General features: G+C 42.7%; 1 protein-coding gene across 5 annotated transcripts in view; it reads left to right on the top strand.

Moving 5' to 3' along the window:
• ARK2N (arkadia (RNF111) N-terminal like PKA signaling regulator 2N) overlaps nt 1-18,202 on the top strand; it is a 43,824-nt gene continuing 25,622 nt past the window's right edge. The window contains exons 1-3 of one of the 5 annotated variants that reach the window (XM_064642356.1): nt 32-145; nt 1,652-1,793; nt 15,889-16,705. In XM_064642356.1, the coding sequence (XP_064498426.1) occupies nt 15,982-16,705 (724 nt within the window). In that variant the 5' untranslated portion in view covers nt 32-145; nt 1,652-1,793; nt 15,889-15,981. Of the gene's footprint in view, nt 146-1,651; nt 1,794-11,143; nt 11,296-15,888; nt 16,706-18,202 lie in introns of those variants that run through there. The other 4 variants (XM_064642354.1, XM_064642352.1, XM_064642353.1 and 1 more) reach the window with 4 other exon arrangements.

Genomic DNA, 18,202 nt, shown 5'->3' with positions numbered 1-18,202 from the left:
CCCGGCGGGCGGAAGTGACGGCGCGGCGGCCCCGGTGACATTCCCGGCGCTTCCCGGCGCTTCCCGGAGCTCCCGCCGCTCCGCCCGCCCATGCCCCGGCCGCTGCCCCCGCCGGGGAGCCCTGGGGGGGCCCTGCCTCCAGCAGGTGAGTGCGGCCGGGGGGCAGCCCGAGCCCACGGGGGTGGGGTGAGATGGGATGAAAAGGGGTGGGATGGGATGGGCGGAACCGGCCGCGCTCTGCTGGGAGCGGCGGGAGCGGCCCCGCATCCCCCGGGGTGAGGGTAGGTGCCCGGGGGTGCTGGGTGCTGTGGGGATACGCCTGCTCCTAGTCCTGCTCCTTGTCCTAGCACTAGTCCTGATCCTGGTGCTTCTCCTGGTCCAGCCCCGCCACTGCTCTGCCCTGACCCAGCGGATGGAGATTCCCGGTGGAAAGATCCCGGACCGCTTGGTCTTTCCCCGGGACTTTTGTAAAACAAAGTGCCTTTTTTTGCTTTTCTCTCTTTTTTTCTTTTTTTTTTTTTTTTTTTTTTTTTTTTCCCCGTAACGCTTTTTCAAGTCGTGTGAGCTGTTGGAGGAAAGAAACCCCCTTGGAATAACGACGGGTGTAACTGCCCAGAGGTTGCTCTTCTCTGGGTTTTTTTGTTGTTGTTTCTTTTGTTTTTTGGTGGTGCATTCCATGGGTGGGAATCTCGGTTTTTATGTGGAAAGAAAGTTCAAGTTGCTCGCTGTGTATCTGTCCCGGGTTCCCCTTGAGCTCCTGACGTCTAATGGGTTGCAGATGTGGCTCTGAGCCACGCAGCCATCCGAGGGGAATATAAAACTTAACTGTGCTACTTGTTCCTTTTTAAAAAGGGAAAAAAGGCAGCCTGGGCAGACTTGTAATATTTTAACTATTTCCTCAGTTCCAGTACTTTAACTTTCTTTGCCTTGAGGTTATTGGACAACCACTTAAAAGGCTGCTTTTTAAAGACTTGGGGCTTTTTTTTTAATGTTTACCTTGCTCCCACCTTTGTTAAGTAGCATCTAGTTCTACTTATGTCTTAGTTTGTTAACAGTGGGACAGGGCCACTTGCCTGAAAGTTTGTAGGTACCTTGTTGAAACCATAACTGCAGTAACTTAGTTAAACAAGGTCTTGGTTACGACTAGTTGTGCACTTTAAACCAGCACAAAGTACCGAACAACACTTCAAAGGCTGAAAAAAACTTGTGTGTCAGGATGCTGTGGCATAAGTCAGTCCTGTTTGGTTTTTTTTTTTTTTTTTGCATTGTCAAGTAATTCTGGCTTTTAAAAATGAGTAAGTAAATCTTTGAACCCATGAGCATCTCTTTAAAAATGTAAAATTTCTTTTAATTCCCCCTCCCGCAGATTCTGTTTAGTTTTTACATCTCCTCTGGTACTTGTCAAGCATCACACCAAGTAATAGCTTCCCTTATGGGCAAGGACTACCCTATTTCCTCTTTCCAAGCTAAAAGTTTAAGTACAAACAGTAATAGCTCTCCCCTTGGAATGGCAAACAAATGCTAAATTTAAAATCTCTCTCTTAAAGTGTCTTAATGTTGCATAAGCCTTTTAAAAACGTGTTTGACCTTGAGATGAAAACTGAGTATGGTGCTCTTCTGAGGTCTCCATGGTGTGGTTCTCCTGCCCTAGTTAACACCTGTAATTGCTGTTCCTGTGGTACAAGAGCTGGAAGTCAGGCAGTCACAACAGCACAGCTTTCCCTGCTGCCCTGGAGGAGGGAAACGTGGCCTTTGAGGAGGGAAAAGGTTCTTAACAAGCTCTGAGGAGAACAGTAAGTTGCTTGTCATGTGTTTGCTAAACCCAGCCATCCCCTTCTATATATGCGTGTGATACCAAAGCAGTGAGATGACGTGTGGAGAACTCGTCTGTCCAGCAGCAGTAATTTTTAAGTATTCTGAATATTTCTCACCTCTGCTGATTTAGAGCAGCCTGGTGCTGGCACAAGAAGCTCCAGGGGGGTGGGGGTGGTTATGTGGCTACTGAAAGCTAATAAAACACAGCTTTTTGTAGTTCTGGCGTCCCAGTGACAGTGGTGTTTTGTCTGGGGAACCAGGGGGAGGGACCCTGTGTGTGATGGAAGGCAGTACGTGAGCCTGAGCAGCTGCTTTTCGCCCTCCAGTGCGGGGATAGCAGTTCTGACTCATTTTTGAACACTTGAATTTGTAATTACACTCTGTCGACTGTTTCTGTTTGCTCTTCAGCCTAATTGCTGGTTAGCATCGTGAAGAGGTGGGATGAGAAATTCCTGAGAAATCAGGAAGAGGAGATGGCTGTGGCCTTACACACTCAGATGTGTGATGTGTGTGGCAGGGCAGCCTGGGCATCTCAGTGCACAGAGCCTTGGTGGGAGTTACAGTGCACAAACCAGTCAGGATGCTTTAAACTGGGTCCTGCAGAGGGAGGGGGAAAGGGAAGGAACCTGAAGCCAACCACAAGGCAGTTGAGAACGGCCTCAACACACAACAGCAAGCCCTGCTCTGACTGATAAAGGAGAAGTAGGAAGGATGTGTGGCTGCCTTGGACAAACGGGCACTGTGGAGGAGGTGGGGATTGATGAGGTAAGGTGAGATTGAACCAACAAAAAGTAGATATGGAGTGTCATGAGGGGCTTTGAACACTAAACATCAAGGAGATAAGTTGGTGTAAGTTGATCAGAGCAACAAGAAATAATTGCCTTGGCTGTCCTGGCACTCCCCCCCATCTCCTTGATGTGTATTTTCCTTTGAAATGCAGGCTTCTTTGCGTGGATTCTGTTCACTTTTCTTCACTTTCTCTTGTATGTTATCACATCAACTGCCTCCTCCACCAAGGATGTATGTGCCACCTGTGACCCACCTGAATATCAACATCTCACTTAAACATCTGTTAATGAGATGGGAGTCTCTACGTACCACACAGTGAAAGTGGCTGCAGAACAAGTAATCCACCTGGCTGGTTACCCTCTGACCAAAATGCCACCATTATCTAGCGATATCAGAAGCTTTGCAGACATTTCCAAATGAGTAGTTAGTTTCAAGCAACCTTCATGTTATTGTCTATAACATTTCAGAGTTAGTGTACTCATGGTACGTTTTGACAGAATTGGATTTGTGGTCAGTCTCAGCTTCTGCAGTTGACCCACTCAGAAAACTCTAAACATTGGCAGAAGCTGAGCAGCAGAGTTAATAACACATTTATTGGACCACAGTGAAAGATTTAAACACAATAGCTAGCAGTGTGTAACTTGCACCTCAGAACAAGCACTCTGGGAAAGAAGTAATAAAACTTGAAATTCATCTTTGCTCACTTGAACCTTATTAGCAGCAATTGGGAACTGAAAATGAAACAGCACTGGGAGAGGGCATAGTGCTGGGAAAGAGCTCGGGGTTAAAGTTGTGTGATACAGTTGTGTTGATGCTCTGAGATGACCTGAGGTTTATGTGAAAAGGAAACAACTTTTGGTTTTCCAGAACCAAGATAAGTGGTCAGCACGTAAGTGGGAGTTCAGCCTTTAACTTTAGCACAGAACTGTTACCAGTCTGTGGCAGCAGATATTATTGCAGGGAACTTGAACAATACAAATCAGCACAAAAATCATGCTTTCTTTCACATCTCTGTTCCACGTTTTTAATGCATACTGCAGTTCTGAGTCTGTGAATGCAGCGTGTACAAATGGGGAATTCTAAGCAAAAAGAGAACTAGATGAAAGGGATTTTAAATCGAAATGTGCATATAGTGTAAAAGCCTCTGCAGTTGCTTTCTCTAGCAGAGTTCGTCTTTGAGCTAAGCTGAGGGACTGATACCTTGTCACTTGCAGGGTGTTACTGCTTAAGGGTTAGAATTTAAATGTATAGTTATCTGTTCCCACTCGTTAGTGTTGCCTCTTCCTGTGTCTGACCAGCGTGAATGGAGCCTGTAGTGGTTTCTCCGTGGCCGTGAGTGGCTCCCTGCAGCTGGGGCACACGTGGATTAGTGATTCAGGACTGGAAATGAGATGTGGCTCCGTCTCGCAGGTGTTGCTGTTACACTGTGTCAGATGCATTACTGACTGCTCAGGGAGGTCAAGTAACCTGCCCGTGGTCATGAGGTGAGTCAGCTTCAGATTCAGAATGATCCATGCTAATATCCCTTTTTATTTAAGAAGGTATTTAGGGGGTTTGTATCAGTTTGACCACGTAGTCTGTCTGTCCAGTGCTCAGAAATTAAAGTAGCAGAATAGAGTACAGGCTTCAGTATTATCACACCTTGTGATGTTTGCCCTCAAAGACTGCTTAGAAGCTGTTAGTGCTCAATCTGACAACTCTTAAATTATAAACAGAACACGTGGTCACTTTTTAATTAAACTCCGGTGTTTAGAGACTTTAAAGCCAGCATTTTTCTTTCAATATATGTGAATCATGGATTTGACATTATGGTGAGGCTTCTGTAGCGTCCTTCACAATGCTCTTCTGCTTCAGTGCTTCAAAATTTCTTGGAAGTGAGCAGGAGGAGCCAGACCTCGATTGGATAAGTGTTCCTCTTGCTACCTTTCTGCTCTGATGTCTTGTTCCGTGGTGCTTGATCATTAGCATTTCACGACTTATTTTGAGAAAGCAGATCCAGCATGGGTAGAGGCCAAGTGACTCACAGTAGCAGAGCTGGGAATAAGAAAGAGCCAGACTTTATAATGCCAGTTGTCTGCATGATGAAGCAATTACCATTTCAGTAATTTGTTTTTCATTGGGAATATTGCATTTCCATGGTACCGATGTGAGGTTGGTGCTGCGTGCTCCAACAGTGCTGTCAAACTTTCTGAAGCAAAAAGGAATGCTATGGTAGCCAGGTAAGGTTGAGACAGTGTTGTTCTCTTGTACTGAGGCTTTTACATCAGCTGGTAATTCTCCTGACTCCTCAGCTAGCTCTCCTGGTTCATGCTCTCTTGGAATGCCATCTCTTGCCAGAAAGCCAGTTCTAAATAATCTGGCAATTTAGGGAAAAGTGTTCTTAAAGAGTAGCTCAGGGAAGCTGTCTACTAATTCGTAATTTGTGGTTGGAAATACAATGGTTTGGAGGCTGTCTCCTAATTAAGTAAGTTGGATGAAGTGCTGGTAGTCTGGAGCCTCACTGTGTTTGATTAGAGGTCTTTTGAAAATTAAGTTGTCATTGTGGGAAGGAGTGGGCTCGTGGGTAGCAGTGTCCATGAGCCCATTGCTGATAAATACAGCTCGAGTTGTATTTATCCAGAGCTGGTAACACTTATTGATGAGCACTATGCAGTCTCTGTGAGGAGTCGTAAAAAACCCCCGTATTTCTTTGGGCATTATTTTTTGGAAAGCCTTTAAGGCAAAATTTCATTTTTCATGGTTCCACTTACTGTTATTAGTAAGTAGTTTTAAAGGCAATTTATGGGCTTTTGATCTGCTCACCGTAAGAAATTGTTGAATACCATAAAACTAAGCTAAGGAAATCCACTGAATATCTTGCCAGAGTTCACTTCATAAGCCCTCAGTAATTAGCTGTAGACCTCACCTCAATTTCCCTTGTTTGTTTTACAGGAGGAAAATGCTTTTTCTACTTTTTAACATCTGTAGTGGATTTCACTGTTTGTCTGTACGAAACTTGCCACCCTTCAGCAACAACAAGACTGTGTTGAATGAATGGAATGGGGTTGAATTAATACTCCAGACTTGATGCTCTTTTTTCCATCTATCTCTCCCTTTTGCTGGGAAAGTTGTTTATATAGTTTATGTCTGCTGTTGCTAAGGATTAGTTTTATGCTGAAGAAAGTTCTGCCAGCTGAGCCACTTTCTCCTAAACAGGAATAATAATGCAACAAATAATTTTAGGGTAAATGGTGTTTTTATTTTTGGATAAGTAAGTCGTGTGGGTTTTTTCTGGGAGGGGGAGAGGGTGGTTTTGTGGTGTTCTTTTTTTTTCTCCTGTCAGTACTTGCAGGCCACTGCTGAAACTACCTTTTAATTTTCTTTTTCTCTTTTTGTAGCTGGTAACTTGGTATTCTGTTACATACTGTTATTTAATTTCTGTAGTCAAATATATGCAAAGTTCTTCTGTGTGTTGTGGGAAAGAAATGTCTGTTTCCTGGTCTGTCTGTTGTCCTCTTGAAGTTGAGCTCAGATTTCTTCTGCTTTGCCAACTGGGAGCAAATACTGTAGAAAGTGTCTGATAGTAAAACCAATGTTAGAGCCATTATTCAAAACACACATGTAACTGGCTTTTGGCCTGGTCAGTTCTGTTGTTTTGAAATACCCACAGCAGCTTCTGTTCATCTGTAGAACCAACCTGTGTTTGCTTCACACTGAGACCTGTGTCACGAGTGCTTTCTTCTTTTAGGAGCACTTTGGGCACATAAAGGCTGTGCTATCAATTGCTAGCAATCTAGGGGGTGCTGAAATCAATCAGCACCTCTTGTTACTGGCCAAAAACAGGTCAAGGGTTTGGTATCAAGAACAGCCCAACAGCAGTGGGTATCTTCCTGTAGAATTTCATCATTTGAATGCCATGTGACTTTGCCTCTAGTGTATTGATACAATTTATTTTTCAGTGGTATACCTGCTGAGAATTCATGTTGCAATATTTAGATTATACTGCTAGCTTAGTAATTAAAGGAATTAATAATATTAGTGGTTTTGTGGATGAGAAAATGACTTGAGATCAGGGTTTGTTGGGCTTGCAGCTCTTGTCTGTAGAATTTAGGCACGTCACCTGATCTTCAGCTGGCCAGACCATAAAATGGATATGTTACTGCTCTGTGCCAGGAAGATACTGCTCTAAGGCAAAGACATTCATTGGTGTTGAATTAAAGTATTTGAAGCTTTAAAATTCCTGAGGGTCGGTTTTGTTTATTTCCTGTGGCAAAGATGCATAAAAAGGTCTGATCATAAAATATTTATAAACCGTAGAGTTACTTAGTATCTCATAACTCATCTTTGTTTAAATGGCTGTTGTAAATCCACAGCAAGTCTAGTTCAGTGCCTTGAGCTCTTGAATGGCTGTGAGAGGTGGGGAAATGCTGGAGAGTCACTGGGAAGTGCCCAGGAGACAGACCAGGAGGTGCTAGTGTTGGTTAGGTGGGCACCAGGGGCCCTGGAGAGGAACTTTACACAGAATTCGACAAACCAAGACAAACTTATCTCCTGAGAGCATCTCTTGTCCTGATGTCAAGGGTTGTGCAATTCTGGAGCAGTGTTTGGCAAGACCTGGTGAATCCCCAGTGCTCTGCCTTGCTCCAGGCCTATGGCTGCTGCCTGCTGTGTAAGATTTCCTGCTGCCCCTCTGGATCCTGGCTCTGATCTCAGCCCAGGTGCACAGCTTTCCCTTGGGAGGTGGAGTTACCGGAGTTGGTGGGTGCTCACAGCCCTAGGGGGAGGCAGGTCTGTCTCTTTTCAGTGGCACTGATCTGTGGGATGGATTAAAGGCTCCATGCAGCCCTTGTCCCATGGCACTCATTGGTGCCTCGAGGTTTCCAAACAGCACAAAAAGCAAGGGACATTTGTGCCTGTCCATGCTGGACTGGCTTTGATTTTTGTGGGAGACAGCACAAGCCCTTCTAGAATGAATCCTAGGGAAGTGGAGGAGTGAAGATGGTGAAATGGTGGAGTCACCATCCCAGGTATGGCACTGGAGGACATGGTTTAGTGGTGAATGTGGTGGTGGTGCTGGGTTGAAAATTAGACTGGATGATCTTAGAGGTGTTTTCCAATCCTTGTGATCTTGGGACTACTGCACTGCTGAGATGGATTTACTGCTTTGAAGTTACATTGCAGTTGTCCTGACCTGCCATCTGGAGCTATTGGTGAATAACACAATGTTGATTATTTTCAGGGTATCTCAGATAAACTGTTCTTAAGACACGCTCTGAAAATTAGGATTAATTTGCTGCTGTTATACTCAGGCAATTTAAGATATGGCTTTACTGTGAGCATTCTTGACCAAGGTAGAACAATAGACCAACATTTCTTGAGAAGAGGAGGCCTGTTTGTACAGAATGAGGAAGCACGGAATACATTTCCTTCTAGTAACGGGAAGGGGTAGGTAAAGTGGAAAGATTTGTTAAACTCAGTATCTTAGAAAAAGGTGGTCCATCTGTGTGATGATCCTCAGTAGGGTGATCTTCTGCAAGCTAATACATAGCAGAGAGAAAAAGAAACAAAGCATGGCTATCCTAGCATTGATTTCTGCCACTGGTTTTGTTGATAGAAAAAAATTAAAAGTCAGTCACTTGGAACAGGTAGTAGTAAAGATATGCCCACTCTAATTTTTGGAGTAGAGAGCTTTGCAGACTTTGAATTGCTGTGCCCGTGAGAAAAATGGGTTCACTATGATAAAGAAGTGAGATTTTTTTAGCAGGTTGAGTGCAGCTGGCCCAGTGCTTTTATCTGTGTGCAGGGACTGTGATTATTTTTGTTGTGGGATTCCAGTGCAGCTGGTGAATGTTTTGGGAAGCCTGTGTGCAGACTTGTGAACTAAACCATAGCTGGTAGTTACCTTTCCTCTGAAAGAGACAGAATATGTGCATTAAACGTTACAATGCAAAAACCTGTATTTAAATGTGAAGTCTTGCTTCTTATTCAGAATGAAAAGTGTTTCTTCTCAAGATTACAAAGGATGCTCCGCAAAGCTTTGTATTAACACACAAATTTGTAATTTGTATTCAGTCTTGGATAATTTGTATATGCAGCCTGTTGAGCACCCAGTAGGTGCAGTCTATTTTTAACCTTTGTTTATTTATGCAAAACCAGTTGAAACAGAGCATTAGTTTAATCCTTTCTTCTTTTGTTTTCCACTGCAATTCTCTTACCATGTCGGTTCTGAAGGGTCCTATTATTTGGGATTGCTACCAGGCCTGATTTGTGAATCATCTGATAAAAAGCCAGCTCCACTCCCAGAAATGTGCCCTAGGTAGAATTGTATGCCAGTGAGTCAGCTTTAGGGCAGCATTTTCAAAGGAACGCTATATAAATTACATAGTATCCCTGTGGGGGTGGCACAGTGTTATGAAAAATCTGCTGTAGAGCATCGAGCACACACATCCACACGGAGCTGAGTCAACTGTCTTGAGCTAAATTGAGTGAGTGCTGGTCTCGCTCCTCTTGTTTTAAGTGCGCGGGTGCGTGTGATGCTTACAAGAAAATAAAAAAAGAAAAAAAGAATGTATGGTATCTTGGGGAGGAACTGAGCAAGCTGGGAGGTCCAGAAAGCATTGATACTTCTTCTGCATTTGTCTGGATGCAGATCAGTCTTTTCTGATAGAGGTCTAATCATTTGGATGGATGCTGTGTTAGTTAATTAGAAATGGTTGCTCTCTGTCATAGGGTAATGGCTATAAGCTGACAGAGGGCAGGTTTAGATGAGATACTAGAAAGAAATCCTTGACTGTGATAGTGGTGAGGTGCTGGCACAATTTGCCCTGAGAAACTGTAGCTGCCCCGTTCCCTGGAATGTCCAAGGCCAGGTCAGACGGGGCTTGGAGCAACCTGGTCTAGTGGGAGATGTCCCTGCCCATGGCAGGGGGTAGAACAAGATGATCTTTAAGGTCCCTTCCAACAGAAACCCTGTCTTCTCTGATATCTGTATGTGTTGTTTGTACTAGAATGTTGCTGGCAAGTTCACTGATTAATTCAGTGTCAGCTAATGGAAAACAAGGCGATTCAAGGAGGGACAAAAAAGCAGGACCAACACACAGCTACACCTACATGGTTTTTGGTGAAGCTTTGCAAGTGGACAGGTTCATTATCACTTCTCATCTTCTGGGTTACATGTCCTTCTGTCAGAAGACAGAATAACTTTGCTTTTTGCCAAAAGCTTTTCCTGTATTACGAAGCTGACATGAACTGTGCTTTACAGTCAGCCCAGGCTGTGTGCTGCTTCTGTCCTTTCCTAACCCACCATCCCCAGACACACAGTCTGTCAAATTACCTTCAGAGTTCTTGATGAGTTTGCCTGTGTGTTTACATTTTTAAAAATAGTCAGCTGTTTTACATAATTTTATTAGCCCGTGTTGTATGCATTTGTCATTACCTCTTTCACACCTCTGATTTATTCCATCTGTGCTCATCTGCGTGAGATAATGTAATCCACTGGTGATGGAAATAATTGTTTGTGTAAGAACAAGCCATTGTAGTATTTAATTTCATATAAATATCAAACATATATTCAGATTTAGATGAAAATAACTGACTTTTGTGGCACTGGAACTGTGAGCGGGAAGGATCTGGAAGGATCTCCCAGTTAGCTATGTGCTCTGAACAATTAGCTTGTATGCAGCAATACAGTGTAACTTCTCATTTATGTAGTCACACAAGCCTAAAGAACATACATGATGTTATTTGCTGCAATAATATAGGTACAGCTTGCAAATAAATGGCAAGTGGTGAGAGGAGGTGGGTTGTCCAAATTGTTTTCTTTCAGCACTAACTAAAATGGCACTAAAAGGCAATGTTCTGCTAGATAACTTTTTTCATTTAAGCAATTGCTAGAATCAGCAGAAGAAGGTGATGAGCAGGGAAAAGAAGTGGTTTGTTGGACTCTGATTAAGAGGAAATGTTTTAGGAATAAACTAAAGTGATTTTAACAGCAGGCTGCTGTGAAAAATGTAGTACCTGCAAAGTAAGAATCTGTCCTGTCCACAGCTTCTGAAAAAAAGAGCTGGTTTGCTTTGTACAAAATGGGCATTCCTTATCATTAATCCATTCAAATAGCACCTGAAATGACAATGTACAACTGAGGTTAAGGTGTCATGGTGTTTATTAAGTATTTCAGGCTGTTGAGAGATACTCCTTGTTCAGCTTAAATAAGCTGTAACTAGAATGAGGAACATTCTAACTGTTAACATATAAAACTGTTAATATATAATACTGTATGATTTAGTTTGTTGTTTGCTTGGCCTGAGCAGCTGGACTTGATGGAGCCTTCAACCTCGGAGTTCACAGCAAGCTGTGAACTTAACACCTTGAGATGTTTTTCTGGAATGGAGTTAGTTTTCTTGGTAATCCTCCTACCAGCTGATACAGAGCTGTGTTTTGTCTTTGGTGCATTTAGAACACTGATAACACACCGATGTTTTAGTTGTTGCTCAGTGCTGACTACCTTGAGTCAAGGGCTGTTTTAGTTATATGTGCTCTGCTGGTGAGCTCCAGAAGCTCACACCAGAAGATCAGGAGACAACAACCACCAGCAGAAGCTGCAGCTCCACAGGGGTTGAACAGCCTGCCTGCATGGACATGAACATGGACATAGAGGAGGAAGACCCCAGACCAAAGAGGCCAAGAGGCGCAGACTACGCGCCTGAGGGGCTGGTGCGTGAGTTGTGTAATTGCCTGGGGATTTCTTTGTTCAGGGTCCCTCTCCAGAGGTACCCACATCCAGCTGATATGCTGCTCTGCAACTCTATTTCATTATTTATTTTTATAATCTGATGCCTCTCTGCTGTGGGAAACCTGCCATCTTCAATATAACTCTTAGTGCAGTGGTATATATTACGTGATAGTTGTTCTTTAGGAAGCTCCTGTCAGCTCTGGGTTTTTTCTGCTTTTAATCACTCTTTTTATCTGCAAAAATGCCTTCCCAGAGCAAACAGTGCTGTGAAGGGATTGCTCAGGACCCTCACCTGTGTCTAGGCTGAACCTGTGAGTTCAGGGTGTGATGAGACAAAACGGCAGGTAGCTTTTCATCAGATTTGTGTTTTTTCTAAAGGGATAGTTTCTGCTCACCCTCCCTTCTCTCCTTCCTGACGGGTGTGGCAGAAAATTTCACTTACTTTCTCATTTTGATTTCTGCTGGCTTAGTTAAAGGAACCTACCCAAGAACGGGTTCTGGTGCAAAGGAGAGAATATGACTGTGCAGTCACAATTAGGTGGGAAAAGAGTAAGGGACAAAACTCATCCTTGTTAGTGGCAGCCAACTGTTGGAGAGGCTGGACTGCCTTTGCTAACCTGACCTTCAAAATCCTTCTGGATTTCTTAACTGAACTTCAGATTTCCTTGTGTACAAATGATGTGCTTTTAGAAATGAGTCCACAATTTCAAGATGTTTTCCAGGTAGTGGTTTAATAATTTCTGCATATGAGTGTGTTCTGTGTGTGACTGAAAAATAATGTATTTTCTGGTGGAGAAATCTAGCACAGAAGTTTTTACAGAATTGCCTTTTAAAATAATTGGTCTGGTATCTGTCGATTAGTGAAAGAATGACATTTCCAATCAGTGTGTAATTAAGTATCCATCTGTGTCTGTAAGCATCACAACTTATTCTTCAGTGCTTTGTTCTCACTGCAGTAAAAGAAATGGTCTCTCTCTAGCACCACCTTGAGATTACCTTTTCTAGTACTGTTGCAGGAAAAGTGAGTGGCAAGAAAGGAATGGGAGTTTTTTAATATAGTCTCTTCTTGCTGATCTATACATTTCTCAAGTAGAACTAAATAAGTACATTTTTTTCACTCTTTGAGACAAGGCTTTCCTTGGCGTAGATATTTTCCTCTGAACTGCCTGTATTCCTCCCTGCAGCAAAGTCTGTTTGAGTCATGCTAGATTTTTTTTTTCCAGTGAGAGAAAGACAAAGTTCTGGTTTATATACATACTAATACTGGAATTGGTGATGTCTAAATAACCAGCTGAAGGGACCCAGAGAGTACAAACCTCACCAGTGCAGGTATTTTTTCCCATGCACAAAGAAACACATGTCAGTGTTGTTGCCCTGTGCTGCCAACTCACTGAAAATATAATTCACTGATCGCTGTGTGAGGGATTAAACCAGTGTGGTTGGAGTAGTTAAAGTAAGATCCCACTTAATAATAAAAAAAATCCTATAAAATGATTATAATTAGACTGTTAACAAGGTGGCAACGTGTTGATGAAACGTGTCTTTTTTTTTTTTTCTGGCTATCAGGCCGGAGACATGGAAAGGCAAGTACAGGTGTTGTACTCCCCCTTTGGGAGCTGTGAGGTAAATGATGTTCCCAAGCAGGACGTTGGTATAAAAAAGCCTGTAGTTCACTTTGGCTGCCCTTTAGCTCCGTGTCAAGCTCTCTTCATTGTGCTCCCCGGGCTAAAAGGCTGAATAGGGCAGAAGCTGTTCTGCAGTTATTAGTATGGTTATTTAAATATATTTTCATTCAGCCAGGCTAATGCGCTTCTGGTTTCTGTCTGACCAGACTTTTCTTTTCCCTGTCTGTACATTTCAAAACTCTTAGAGAAGGTGTTTTTCGTTTCCAACTGCATGACCAGAGCAAAGCTGAGATTTGCACTACCAGGTACGACACAAATCCCACCGTGCAGAAGTCTTGGCCAGTCGTTCAGTTGTCAAATCTGTGGTTTACTTACCTTTGCAGTAGGAGAATTACTGGATAATGTAGATTTGTGAATGAATTACCTAGAAATACGGATTTAATTGCAGTATTGAGATGCATTTATGCCTCATAACGTGTGTATTCATCATTTGGGTTTGTTGATGCTTTTCTGCGGCCTTGGAAATAAGTTGTTCCTATATGATATTTACTGTTTACATTAAGTTACTATCTCCAGAAATTCTTCTTTCAAGTTGTTTTCAAGAGAGTTTTACTCAGTGCAAGTATTCACAAATATTTTTCTTTATATATATGTTCCTGTATTTTGCAGTATGCATTTTATGCATACTGCAGTGTGCAGTATGCATATTATTTTTGGAAGGAAAACGCTGGGTTTACCCTTTGGAGTTTTGGGTTTGTGGCTTTTTTCCCCCTCATATTTAGCAGACCTAGTCTTGTCATCTTCATCTTCTTTGTGTTGTCCAATTTAAGCCAACCTTTCTTTCCTTAACTGGTGTTCCTGTCCTTTAAGTATTTTCATGGTTCTCTTGCACCATACAGCATTTCATTCGTTAGCCTGAAGGAAGCATGAACTGTTTTAGTATTCTTTAAAAATGGAGTTTCAAAGTGGGTTTGGGCAGACAGGACAAAGCTGAGCTTGGCACAGCACTGTGCTGGAGATTACATACATATAATCACATACATATAATTACATATGTACAATTACGTACGTACAGTAACAGGCATCTTGGGATGGATCAGGAAACTGAAGAAGGACTGTTAGGGTGCAGAAAAATTCTGTCTGAACCATCCAGGTTTCCTCAGGATGCTCAATTACTGACTGCCCTTCTCAGCAGAAGTGCATTTTTTTTTTTTAGATTAAATCTTACTGCTGCTTTTTCTCATTCACACTTTGTTTTCTGAAATGCCATAAATTTATTGTTTACTATGACTTTGAACCTATAAAGAATTTGTTCCATACCATTGATCTGCAAGCGAATCTGGTAGTTGAAAGATCTTTATTCTGTGTTGAATTCCAAGTGAAAATCTAGGTGAAAGGCAAAGTGTGAATAGTGAAGATAGAATGATAACTATTGATCTCTCAAACAAAATTTCCTTGAGGTAGCTTTAGGTATTTTTTGGTAGATAACATGCAATTTATCAATCAGATAAACAGCTTGGGGTTTGTATTTACGCTGAAGCAATGCCATTTGTTAAATTATAACCTGAAGTAAAATACAGGATAGTGATGTGGGTGGATAATGTTTCATGCTTGCAGCCCCTACTACTTGATGCTGCTTTCCTGGCAGATCTGAGAGGAACTAGGTCAGCCTTCAGGTACTCATATAACCAGGACTTGTTTGGGAGACGCTCAAGGAGCTCTCAAATGGTGTGTTAGATACTCCTAAAACATCTTTACGGGACTCACCAGTGTGGTGGTTCTTGCCTGAGAGCAAATCTGTGTTACCTGTAGCTAATGCCTCCAAAGACAGTGCCTATAGCCCTGTCTCTGACAATTTAGTAGCACTTTCTGCCGGTTCTTTAAGTCTTTTGTACCTCTGGTCAACTGGCAGAGCAGTTCCACTGGAAAAGGAGGGTGTCTGCAGTCTTGCTCTGTGATGTTCAGCAGCTTCTTCAGTTTCTGTGCACAGTGATGAAATTTCTCCTCTGTCATGTTGCTACAGTTTGGAAATCACCAGAAAAACTTTGTAGTTTTATGAGGCTGAGGTCCTGAAAAGTAGACTTCCCATAGATATGGAAACTGAACTATATTCTGGTCTGTCCAGGTGGATGACTGCCAAGTCTGGAAATTTTCAAGCTGGTGTTGTTAGAAGGACTAAAATTGTCTGTGAAAATATATTTAAAGGTCTAGGTAAAGAAGTTTGACATATGTTGATTATAACATATTGATTAAATTTTATAAGCTAGGAGTTTGGAAATATTTTTATTATTTTCTGATCTGTTTTGATTATTCCAGTGAAGTGCACCATGTTTAATGTGTCTCCAGTACCATCTTTCATGGATGTGTAAAAACAAAGAAATAGTTCAGTGTAACAGGATGAGTTCACTAGGAAAAAATAAACTGAGAAAACCAACACAATACTGAACAATACAATACTCTGCTCTGGAGCCAGGCTGGGAGAGCTGGGAGTGTTCAGCCTGAAGAAGAGAAGACTCCAGGGAGACCTTAGACTCCCTTCCAGTGCCTAAAGGGGCTCCAAGAGAGCTGGACAGGGACTTTGGACAAGGGACTGGAGGGACAGGACAGGGTTAGATGGGATATTGGGAAGGAATTGTTGTCTGTGAGGGTGGGGAGGCCCTGACACAGGTTGCCCAGAGAAGCTGTGTCTGCCCCTGGATCCCTGGAAGTGTCCAAGGCCAGGTTGGATGGGGCTTGGATCAACCTGGTCTAGTGGAAGGTGTCTCTGCTCGTGGCAGGGGGGGTGGAACTGGATGGGCTTTAAGGTCCCTTCCAACCCAAACCATTCTGGGATTCTGTGAACCATGCTGTCTATAACTGGAAGCAATGGGTTGTTCAGGTAATACTGTGAAGAGCAGGGATGAGTGAGCTATTTGTTTAAATTATTCTTACTGTTCTGTTCTTGTGCAGGGTGCTGTATTGCTGAACACCACATATAGTTCACCCACTCTTCCAGACCCCTTGCTCAATGCTTTAACACCAGGAGGACCTTTCTGCTCTGCAATGAAGATGGAGGCAGTGGGAAAAGCTGAAGAACTTGCTGATTCAGAAGTTCCACCAAAGGCTTCTGAAAAGCAAGAGACTGCTCCTGATGAAGACGGACCTATAGAGCTCGAGACACAAACTGAGAAGGACAGCATGCCCACTCCAGCAGACTCTGCAGTGCTCTCTTCCATGCCTTGCTTGCTGATGGAGCTGAGGCGAGACTCGTCGGAGTCCCAGCTGGCATCCACGGAGAGCGACAAGCCAACGGGCAGTCGAGTTTATGAGAGTGACTCTTCTAATCAGTGCATGCTTTCCCCTTCTTCCAGTGGGCATTTGGCTGACTCAGACACGTTGTCTTCCACAGAAGAGAATGAGCCCTGTCAAGCTGAAGCTGTCGCAGAGGGAGACCCTTCTGCAGTGTCTGGGGCCGCAGCTGGGAGGAAATCCAGGAGATCCAGGTCCGAGAGCGAAACTTCAACCATGGCTGCCAAGAAAAACCGACAGTCCAGTGATAAGCAGAACGGTCGAGTTACCAAGGCAAAGGGTCACCGAAGCCAAAAGCACAAAGAGAGGATCCGGCTCCTGAGGCAGAAGCGGGAGGCAGCTGCTCGCAAGAAGTACAACCTGCTGCAGGACAGCAGCACCAGCGACAGCGACCTGACCTGTGACTCCAGCACCAGCTCATCCGATGACGACGAAGAGGTTTCAGGGAGCAGCAAGACAATCACCGCAGAGATACCAGGTAGAGGATGTTTTTTAAACTGAACTGTAAAGGCATCTGACATCGTTTCTCAGCTGTCATGCTAAGTTAGATGAGTGACACTTGAGACAAAAAAAAAACCCAGGAGAACTGCAGCTCTGTGTAAATTTGAAGACTGCAGTGTGTTAACGAGACGTGGGCAAATATTAAAATCTGTTCTGAGGTTTTGGTGCACTTTTGCACACCAACAAAGCATAGCAATGGTAAATGGGAGGAAGGACAACCTTTTGAATTCTGGAGTTTTCAGATCTTTTCCTTTGTAAGCCTATATTAACTCCTGTCAGTGCTGTCAAATCCCATTAGACGGTGATAATCGAATTCTTAAGATAAGTGGCCAGCTTTGCTTTAGTAAAAAAAGACCACAGCTTGGCAGTTATGTTAGAAATGGCACAGCAGACCTCTTGCCTGTGTTATAGCAAGGCCCTGGCCATTATTGCACTTGTTCTGTGCTTTCAGCTCGACATGTCAGTGCATGACAAGCCTCTTAGCCTTATTCTAAGTTCTTGCAGATTGCAGCTGGTCACCTATTTTAGGATATAAACATGATTACACAGGTGCCCAAGCTACAGTCCTACCTGAATTTTCAATATCCTAGAAAGAGCTGCCACTGTTTTCCTATGTCCTGAGGTTCAGTGATTTCTACACTTTTTACTTTCTGACACATTTGTTTTAAGATGGGAGCTAGCAAATTATAGGGGCCTTCTTGTAATTTTGTTAGCAAAAGAAGATTGAATTCTTCAAGGTTTTTGTTTGCTGAGTCTTTGTTATTTTATTACCTCAAGTGCCGTGGACAGGATTTTGTGTGAATTATTCTTGCAGCATATTATAACACAGAACCATCATCCTATGGCAATCAGAAATAAAATCAGAAATAAAAATAAACCTTTTGGCTTGCCAATTTTTACTGGGTTACATGCCTTTTTGCCTCTTATGCTAGAAGGTGTTTTTATGGGTTTTTTTTTAAGAAAAATCTTACAAAGGGCAAGAACGTTTAAAGGAAAACTGCAATATTAAGTTGCTGAACTAAAGTTTGCTAGATTAATTATTTAAAATATTTGCAGCAGGTTTTACAAATTACTGTTTTAACTGAGTTGATTATGGTGGATGATGCTGTCCCCATGAAAACTGGCGTTTTTCCCACACCTGCTAGGAAGCAGGTTGCACGAAGGAAGTAAATGTTTATTTTTAGAAAGTCTGGGAAAGGCATAATCTCCTCCTGTAATTACTGTGTAGTAAACTTTTAATAGAGATCTAAAATTGTTTTTACCAATTTAGTAGTTAGGCTTTCTAGCTTCTACCTTTTTATTCATTATATTTACACTTTGGGGAATTAAAGCCCGATTTAAAGCCTGTTGAAGAAGACTGTTTCATTGAGTTTTGGGACTGGTTCCTCCCCACCTCTCAAAAAACCCCAAAACTCACGGAGTAAATCCCTCTGGTCATATGCTTTTTTTTAAGTCATAAAAGTACCTTGTGAAC

The sequence above is a fragment of the Pseudopipra pipra genome, chromosome Z, assembly GCF_036250125.1.
Source record: "Pseudopipra pipra isolate bDixPip1 chromosome Z, bDixPip1.hap1, whole genome shotgun sequence".
NCBI classification, from domain to species: Eukaryota; Metazoa; Chordata; class Aves; order Passeriformes; family Pipridae; genus Pseudopipra; species Pseudopipra pipra.
This window is presented reverse-complemented; position numbering and strand designations above follow the sequence as displayed.